Source organism: Sminthopsis crassicaudata, chromosome 3 (genome assembly GCF_048593235.1).
Source record: "Sminthopsis crassicaudata isolate SCR6 chromosome 3, ASM4859323v1, whole genome shotgun sequence".
Taxonomy (NCBI): Eukaryota; Metazoa; Chordata; class Mammalia; order Dasyuromorphia; family Dasyuridae; genus Sminthopsis; species Sminthopsis crassicaudata.
Window position 1 is genome coordinate 338,506,787 of NC_133619.1, and position 9,470 is coordinate 338,516,256.

General features: G+C 41.3%; 1 protein-coding gene across 1 annotated transcript in view; it reads left to right on the forward strand.

Annotated features, from left to right (window-relative positions):
- Nucleotides 1-7,387, forward strand: part of LOC141562104 (inhibitor of carbonic anhydrase-like) — an 82,535-nt gene extending 75,148 nt beyond the window's left edge. Inside the window, 5 exon segments of the mRNA XM_074302113.1 lie at nucleotides 1,142-1,236; nucleotides 1,239-1,328; nucleotides 2,852-3,040; nucleotides 6,877-6,966; nucleotides 7,379-7,387. Of these exon segments, the coding sequence (XP_074158214.1) occupies nucleotides 1,142-1,236; nucleotides 1,239-1,328; nucleotides 2,852-3,040; nucleotides 6,877-6,966; nucleotides 7,379-7,387 (473 nt within the window).
- The last annotated feature ends 2,083 nt before the right edge of the window (nucleotides 7,388-9,470 follow it).

Consider the following 9,470-nt stretch of genomic DNA (forward strand, 5'->3'; position numbering starts at 1 on the left):
TCTAGAGACATACATGAAAGTGAGAATTAGCACAATCATTAGCATCACTGCTCTATCCACTCAGCCACATAGCATCATGGGATAATAGATTGAAAGCTGAAATAGACCTTCAAGCGCATTGATCCCAGCCTCTTCATTTTAAAAATGAGGAGAGACTAAGTGACTTGCCTGGAATCACAGCATCTAAAACAGGATTTGAATTCAGGTTTTCAGGACTTCGAACCCAACCCTCAATCCACTATACCACCTTGCCTCTCAAACACAGAATCTCAGCTTTGGAAGGGACTAAGAGATTATCCAGTCCCACCCATCTCTGAACAAACGTCCCTTATACAACACTCAACAAATCATCACCCAGCATATACTGGCCGTCCTCCAGTTTGTTCTAATCTCCCAATTTTTACTACAAAGCCCAAATCACCCTTCCTGCAATGTTTACCCATTGTTCCCGAGGGTGCCCTCTGAGCAGAACAATTCTACACAATCGTTCTTCTGAATGAGGTCGCTGAAGGGACATGAAGACAACTATCAGTCCCACCAAAGTTTTCTACAGGACAGTGCAGCTTTACTCTGTCTTTTCCATGGTTCAATGAGTCTGTGGCCTACAGACACAATTCAAACTATATCTAATATCCCCTTACTATTGAAAGTACCAGAAATGTCTGCATTTAAGCCAAGCCACATGCACATTCTAACTCAGGAGAGCAGAGGAGCTTCAGGTGGGAACAATTTAGGGGGCTGATTATGATGGGAGAGGAAAGAAAGGTAAGGGGTCTAGTATATTAGAAGACAGAAGGAAAGAAATGGGTGAACCATAAGGAGAGTCAAGAGCAGCAGTTCTGTTCATGGTCCCCAACGATCTAGATAAACTAAGTTACTGAGATGACAAAGCTAATATAGGGGCTGGAGAAGTAGAAAGATACTGGTGGTGAACTGTCTAATGAGAGAGTAGGAGGAGATTGCCTCTAAAGTTATTTCCTTGTAACTCTTAATCTATAACTGGCACAAATATATGGACGTCTATGGACCGGTGTGTCCCATGCATAGATCTGATTGTCACTCATGCTATCCCCATAGACTCCCTCCTTGAGAGAGCTAGAGCTGAGATTTTTGCTAATCATGAACTCCATTCTCTCTACAGGCCAGAACAAAGAAAGCTGGGCCCAAAACTTAAAGAGTGGGGACTTTGAGTTATTATGCTTGGACGGAAAAAGGAAGCCTGTGAGAGAGGCTAAAGAGAGAGCCATCTGGCTCAGGTCCCAAATCATGCTGTGGTCTCACGGCCAGACAAGGCAGCCTTAGTTCGCCATATACTGTTGAACCAACAGGTGTGTGGAATTTAAGGTGTCAACAACAACAATAAGAATAATTATTTTTATATATAATGTGTATATATACCATAATACATAATAATATTTGTATATTTAAAGTTTGTAAAACATTTTACAAATATTTTCTCATTTTATCTTTGTAACAACCTTGGGAGATAAGCGCCATTATTATCCCCATTTTACAGATTAGGAAACTGAGACAAACATGGGTTAAATTACTTGTCTAGATGCAGGCTGTAAGTGCCTGAAGTTAGATTTGAACTCAGAACTTCCTTATTCCAGAACTAGTGCTCTGTTCCCTGAACAGAGCTTAAGTTCAAATTCAATTAAATGCAACAAATATTTATCAGGTACCCTCTGTGGGACAGGCATGGTACTCATTCCTAGAGATAAAAAGGTTTTAGCACTTATTTTCAAGGTGTTTCCATTCTATTTTAGTGAAGGGACACAACATGTACACAAATGAGTAAGAGGTACTTTGTGAGTACTAGCCAGGGTTTGGAAAAATCTTCACAGAAGAGGTGGTACCTGAGGCGAGCCCTGAAAGAAGATAGAGTCAGAAAGGCAAAGTTAAGAAGGAAATATGTTCTAAGCATAAAGGATGATTTAAGTGAATGCACTGAGGAAGAAAATGAAATATCATATCATTATATTATCTTCATTTTCTGGTATACTTCTCTCCCTCTCCTGCCCAGCAAGTCATCCCCTGTAACAAAAAACAAAAAAGAGAGAAAATCAGTTGAGCAAAATCATCTATACAATTGAGTCTGACAGTATATATTATATACCCCTACCTCATCAAAAAAAAAAAAAAAAAAAAAAGTGACACATTCCTTCATTCCCTGATTTTTCCAGGAGCAAACTTTTTAATAGCCTCTACTTTATAAACAAATGAGATTGAAATCAGTTAACAGGTCACAATCCCAATGATGTAGACTTTTCCCTACTTAAGCCTGAAAACAAAGATTTTAATGGTCTCTAACTGTACAAAGAGAAAATTCCCTTTATGACTAGAGACCAGAAGGGCGCTGAATCTCCATCACTCTCTTGGCTTGAGCTATCTGGAAGACTGAAAAATTCACCTAAGATCTCCCTCTAATCATTAGGTCCCTCCCCAATATTTATGAGGGCTGTGTGCCTAGCTTCTTGGTAGAGGCTGTGATAAGTGTGATTATCCTTTCTGATCTGTTTTTTTAATTAAATAGTTTAAGTAGGTAGATAACATTTTACTAGCATGGAAAAGCTAAAAACCCTTGTAATCTGACATCTTTCTTAATCAACAATTATTAGAACTACTATTCTGATAAAAACGATAATTTCTTTCATATTAATGACCAATTATTGAGTATCTATAAATAAGAGACATCACATGAGAGTCCAACATATTTATGAATGAAGAAGGGAGACCTGAAATTAACTGGGTAGGAATGAGAAGGGAGAAAGATTATAACGAGGTAAAGAAGTTTCCCATAAATTTAATCCCATGGACACTCACCCATACGTATGTCCATTTGATACAGGACCTCTTTGGGACCAATGGAACAGAATGGCAGATGTTCCAGATGTTCCAATCCAAAACTAAAGATGAACTGTTTACAGACAACACTGAATGCTTGTCAAATGTTCCAGACAAAAGAACCTATGAAAAATATTTGGGACCAGAGTATATCAAGGTGATTGAATCTCTGAAAAATGCTCAGATACTTCAGGTAAGTATAATGAAAACTGAAGGGAGAAATCAGGAATGTACAAACAAATGAATCCTGAAGGAGCAAGGATGTCATTAAGTAAAATGAATGTGTTTTGAAGATTTATTTTGAGCCCAACAGTCTATTAGATGTAGTGAAGACAAACAGATGTAAATTTACATATAATACTTACTTGGAAAATAGCTGGTAATGCCAGAGATTGACTGGCCCTCCTATCCTTTGCTTATTCTTCTGAATAAGCAATTCTACTGAACCCTGGCTTCTCAGTTCACCCTAAGGTTGTCCTTTAGTTGGATTTGTACTGGCAGAACCGCTATAGGAAGAGGGATATAGGAAAGAAAAGTGAGTCACAACTCCCCAGCTCTAAGGATATGTCTTTTTTATTCATTCCCCATATCCACATCACTGACTCATTCTCACATTCATTTCCACACACTCCAAATATAGAAGATTCATCCTGTTCTTTACCTTCAAACTTCTAAGAGAAAATGAGAGAAAACCTGAAATATAGATTTCAGAATTTTTCCTCTGAAATGTAAATAACTTATTTCAGAACTTAAATCAGGGGTTCTCAAACTAGGGCCCGGGGACCAGAAGTGGCCGCTGAGGACGTTTATGCGGCCCGCTGATTATGGCAAATGGCAGAGGGGCGCAGACAGAGTGTGAGCTTTTGTTTTTACTATAGTCCGGCCCTCCAACAATCTGAGGGACATGAACCGGCCCCTATTTAAAATGTTTGAGGACCGCTGTAAGATCCTCTTTATTGTTTCTTCAGGATTCTTTTCCTGATAAAGAAGTGAGCAAAAGGGGAGGGACTTCCCTTTTTCTTTACTTTTTGTTCCCTCCATCCCTACCATCAAGAGGGAAAAAAATAATCCTTAGGAAATTTCAAAAGAGCTATATGTTTATGAGTTTTCAATAGTAAGATAAGGAAAAAGAGAAATTTTGATTCAAAAACCACAAGTGTTACAACTGAAAGAAAAGAAGGGAGATCCATTTGGGGGGACCTCAGAGGAAAGGATGTGTTAGCTCAGAAGTCTTCCCAGTTTTAATTGGGTGGGAGTTGGGTCAAAGGGTACCTTGGGTTTTATCTTATAAAATACTTGTGACTATAACTTACTCTTGAAACCACATGCACACTCAAATACACACATTTTAGGCCAAGCCTTTACCCAACTAGAACCACTACCCAAGTTATAAAAGCCAAAACCAATGACTTGGAGCTGGAAGAGTCCTGATACAACTGGCCAGCAAAAGAGGGACAGGGGAGAAGAGTCTCAGAGTCCACTGTTGAAGGAAAGTATTCTTGGTACTCTAAGCTGAAAATTAGATTCCTTTGGAACCACTGTTCCACAAAATATGAAATACTACAGAATATACTTTAGAAGTACTGAAGGTAATTCAGGCTGGCCTCCAAAGTTAGTAATGTAAAACATGACTACTTTGAATTCTAGTGCTTCCCTTACTTGATTATCTCCAATTTATCTTGTATGTAGCTTATTTAAACAAAGTTGCTTGCACGTTTGCACTCCTTGAGGCCTGAGATTGTATTTTATCCTTAGGGCTTATCACAGTGTCTGGCACACAAAAAGTTCTTAATAAATGTTTATTGACTAAATGTATTCTGAATTCTAAACAGCTGATATGCAAACTGGGGACTTTTTTTTGTGGTTTTTTGCTTGAAAGAACTTTGTAGGTTAGTAGAGGAAGCAATATACATGGAAACAAGGGCAATAAAAGAAAACACATAGAAAAATGCTAAATTGGGTGGTACCAAAAATAATAGCAAGGAGGGCTTCTATTCTCTGGTGAGTGTCCCCCCACTAGTCTAGATTGCTACCCGTCATCACCTCTGCTCTGTGGAGACAAAAGGCATCAGGCAGATGGAGATTTACACTGATACTCTGTCTATAAACATCAATACCTTCTCGTTTTGCATCACTCCCTTTTTCAGTCACAAATGATTCTTTGTGACCCCATTTGCCGTTTTCTTCTCCAGCTTATTTTACACATGAGGAAACTGAGGCAAACAGATTTAAGTGATTTGCCCAGGGTCACACAGCTAGTATCTGAGGTTGAACTTGAGTTCATGAAAATGAATCTTCCTGATTCCAAGTCCTGCCCTTGATAGGGATGGGACACATAACCGCCCTTCTTACACCACTCTAACTATAAATTTCCAACTTGGAGTTCACCCATGCTGCGGTTGCCTCATGGACCGATGAAACGGTCCATGAGTCATTCATTGTTCTCATTTCATGACAAGTTCGTCTGTTTTTTGTAGTTCTATTTTTTCTGAAGACATTCTTTACGTCGCTTTATATATTATTATAATGAGCACCGTGAGAGCAAAAACTGTTTCTATTTTCTATTTCTCCATGCATAGAACACTGTAGGTACTTAATAGTTTTCTTTCATTCATTCTACAAGTCTTAATGGTTGTATATGACATATACATAATATAATGTAACATATTAGTGTCCACTAAGCTCCTTTCCATTATTCTTTGGAGACTTTTAGAATATTCAAATAGTGTAAGTAATGCTCTGCCCATCTCTGCCCCACAGACCTCCTGTCTATCCGAGAGTTCATTCATCCTTAAAAAGCAGACAATCTTCCAGACGGCCTTACTTTCCAGAGCGCCTCCCTACAAATGTGATGGCCGCCTCTCTCTTACTCCTTATTATTAGATGATTCCAGATTGGGGTCTGGGCTAACCTCATGAATCATTTGAGCAAGAAATAAAGTAGATGAATATCATTCTGTGTCTCTTCATCTTTTACAGTTTCTTCATTTCCAAGTTTTCCACTACGGACCACTATAATCCCCACGCTGAATTCTATATTCTGTACAACTGGGGCCTTCCTCAGAATGTTCTGGATTTTTCCTTCATCTTCCCTTACACTGGAAGCTAGAGTACCCCAGTCAAATTGATAAGGGTTGGGGTCCTTTTAAGATTCCTAATTGCCCAACCCATGGCTGACCTTGATTCACAAATCCTGTTCAAAGGCACCCTTTGAATATCCAGCCCAGCCTCGTCCTCAGCTCAGCTTCCCCCAGCCCTCACCTGATCTGGGCTAACTGAAAAGCCCACCGAGAACTTGGGGGTACCGCCCATCATCTTCTAGGTATAAAAGAAATGAGCCGGAGCACCCTCTTCTCAGGAGCCCTTTCCCCCCAAACATAGTATCCTTCCAGCCATGTAAGGGTCCCTGCCCGCCCAGCGGCCACCTCTGGCCGTGGTGTCTTTCTAACTGAGCTTTACTTCCAAATTCCTACAATAAACCTTTTTTTATCAATCTAGGTTTTCAGGCCTATAAATTCATTTACAGGGGACACTGCACCTCATGGGATTATCTTACTATCTATGCACCGAGAAATGGGGTTCCCCCTTTCCTTTTCCTCATTAGTGGGTGGCCCTCATGGGGACCCCAAAATTGTTACGCTGAAAACTAACCTTAACCTTTTCAGGTCTCTCAGAAACAATTTTCATCCTTAGCAGTTTCGAGCAGTTTTTGGGAAGAATATCTGTGTTCCTACCCTCACTCTATCTCTAAAACAGACCAGGTTTGGGGTGCGAGCAAAGTCTCTGGTGGAGACTACTTCTCTTTTCATCTCACTCTGTCTCTAGAGGCGTCTTCTAGAGCCAAAGCAAATTCTAATCCCTTTATCTGGCCAGAAAATCCTGCCCACAGGCGGGAGACACTAGGGAGAGTGTCTCTTCTTCACCCCTCCCCCCATCAAATGGCCATCCCTCTCAGGTCCCAGGCCGGCAGACTCCTCAATCTCTTCTGGGGGAGATATCTGTGTTTGAGCCCTCTCTCACTCCACCGTAGTGGTCGGGCTGTAGCCACGAGGAGACGGTCAATGGATGTGTCTCTACCCAACAGCGTGAACTTTCACCTTCGCCACCTGAGATGCTCTGGGTAAGATAACATCTCTCCCTTCCTCCATCCTCTCTCTTTTCCAACCTCTCCCATGTGGCTTAACCTGCCATTTAAATGCTCCCATCCTGTCCCTTTCTTGGGGTACAGTGGGGAGATTTGGGGACTCTTCAAGATCTCTAGAAACATCCTCCCATAGCTTTTACCTGGCTCTTAAAGGAGCCAAGACTTCCAGCGCTCTCAGAGAACTAGCTTGTCCCATACCTTTTAAAATGGGACTCGGTTTCCTGACCATGCTCTCTAGGCTGGATTTTAAAACTGCCCATTTTCTTTCTAAGCCTCAGGGCACACTTACCTGCTTTCTAAAGCCTAGACAGAATTTAAACTAGCTGTTCAAGCCTTTCTGTCTAGGTAACCTTGCAGGTGGGAGCTCCTGACTTTTCTCTTGGTCCAGGACTTTTAGCTCCTAGCACACTCTTTCTCAAGCATTGGATGCCCCCTATGCCCCCTCATATGCTGACAATTAAAAGATGCCCTTTCGAAGTTCTGGTCCTGGCCAGGCTAGAAATTCAGAAAGGACATCTTTGTAATTTGGGCTGGGAGAACAAAATTCTGAATCCAGGCAAATCAATTGTTAAGAGAGTGAAAATAGTTTCTTTTGATTTCTCCTTTTTTTCCCCCATCCTGACTGCAGGCAGGCAGGGGTGAATTAAAGTGATTGAAACTATTTAAATGCTCCTTAACTACTTTCAATTTGGCGCCTCGCTAGAATCTTTCTCTGTTCTGGTGTGCAACAGTTCTTTTTTATTGCCTCAGTTTCCTTAAACTGTCTCTTTCTTGACTCAACTTTTCTGGCTTCAGTCCAGGAAGTCAGGGATATAGAATAATAGACTCTCCCTCAAGCTCCCTTTTAGAGAATGGCTACATTAACCCCTGAATTCTATATGTAGAGTTCCAATCTCCCTCTAATCCACCAACCCCCAACTTGCTTCTGGAGTCGCTTATCTCCAATTCTAATTGACCTTTCTAAATGCCCCCACACCCTAATCACAAGATGGGTGGGGGTAGGGTTTTTGTCCTCCACTCACAATTTTCTGCATTATGTCGTATGTAGCCTGAGGCAAATGCTAGCTGCCTTCCCCTCTACCTCTTCTAACAGAGTAGGGAGGGGCCACATGGGATTTCTCCACCCACCTTCCTCCACTCAAAACTGGGGGACTTGCATAAAACTGTTTGACTATTGTTCTGTATGAGAAAAACTTTTACCTATTGCTGTATAAACCTGTTTAACTATTGCTCTATATAAATCTGTTTAACTATTGCTGCCTAGACCTGTTTGCTATTGCTGTTTCAGGAAATTTACTAGTCTGTTATATATAATCTGATAATTTCTGTAAATGGGGTGGGGGGGGAAGGAAACTGAGATTTCAACTGGTCAGAAAATTGAGAAAAACTGATGTCTTATTTCAGTTCAGACCTAATTGGAAACTATTTTACTCTTTGCTTAAAATTTGCTAGACTATGATTGGCTGGTTTATGTTTTAACTTTGAAATCCCTTATTCAGTCTTTGGGATTATTCTTTAAAAGCAATCAGAAATCAGACACCTGTCCTAGGACTGGCAGTCTCTCTGATCTGTTTCTCCACCCCTGTTACCCCATTTCCTTAATTATTATTTTAGCATTTCAAGATCAGAATTCTAATGGCTAGGGCTGCCTGTCTTGGTCTAATTGCATAATTTACTCAGAAATCTCTTCTCCAGAGAGAGAGAGAGAGAGAGAGAGAATGAAGATCTCAAACTCCATTTTCTTTCTCTCTCTCTCTCTCTCTCTCTCTCTCCCTCTCCCTCTCCCTCTCCCTCTCCCTCTCCCTCTCTCTCTCTCTCTCTCTCTCTTCCTCTCTCTCTCTCTCTCTCTCTCTCTCTGTCTCTCTCTCTCTCTCTGTCTCTCTCTCTCTCTCTCTCTGTCTCTCTGTCTCTCTCTCTCTCTCTCTCTCTCTCTCTCTCTCTCTCTCCTCTGTCTCTCTCTCTCTCTCTGTCTCTCTGTCTCTCTGTCTCTGTCTCTCTGTCTCTCTCTGTCTCTCTCTCTCTCTCTCTGTCTCTCTCTCTCTCTCTCTCTCTCTCTCTCCCTCTCTTTCTCTCTCTCTCTCTCTCTCTCTCTCTCTCTCTCTCTCTCTCTCTCTCTCTCTCTCTCTCTCTCTCTCTCTCTCTCGGAGCCCCTGACTTGGGGTGCCTTCTCGGGGCAGCAGGACCGCCTTGAGCACTGCTACACAGCAGATGCTGAGTTAAATGCACAAATGACCACAGACCTAAAGACTGTCCATCTCTGGCTGAGATGCCCCCCAACTGCAGAGATTCAAACAGAGAGGCGTCTCTCTGAATAAGGAATGCTGTTCTATGCTAATAATTCTGGGGCTATTGGAGAGAAACTGGTCCTTGCCACAAGTCCTTGCATTTTCTAATTTTAATCTGGTTTGTTTATTATTGTCCTAATTCAGTTTCCCTAATTATCCTGACTCAGTCCTGCCTCAGTTTCCCTGCCTCTTAGT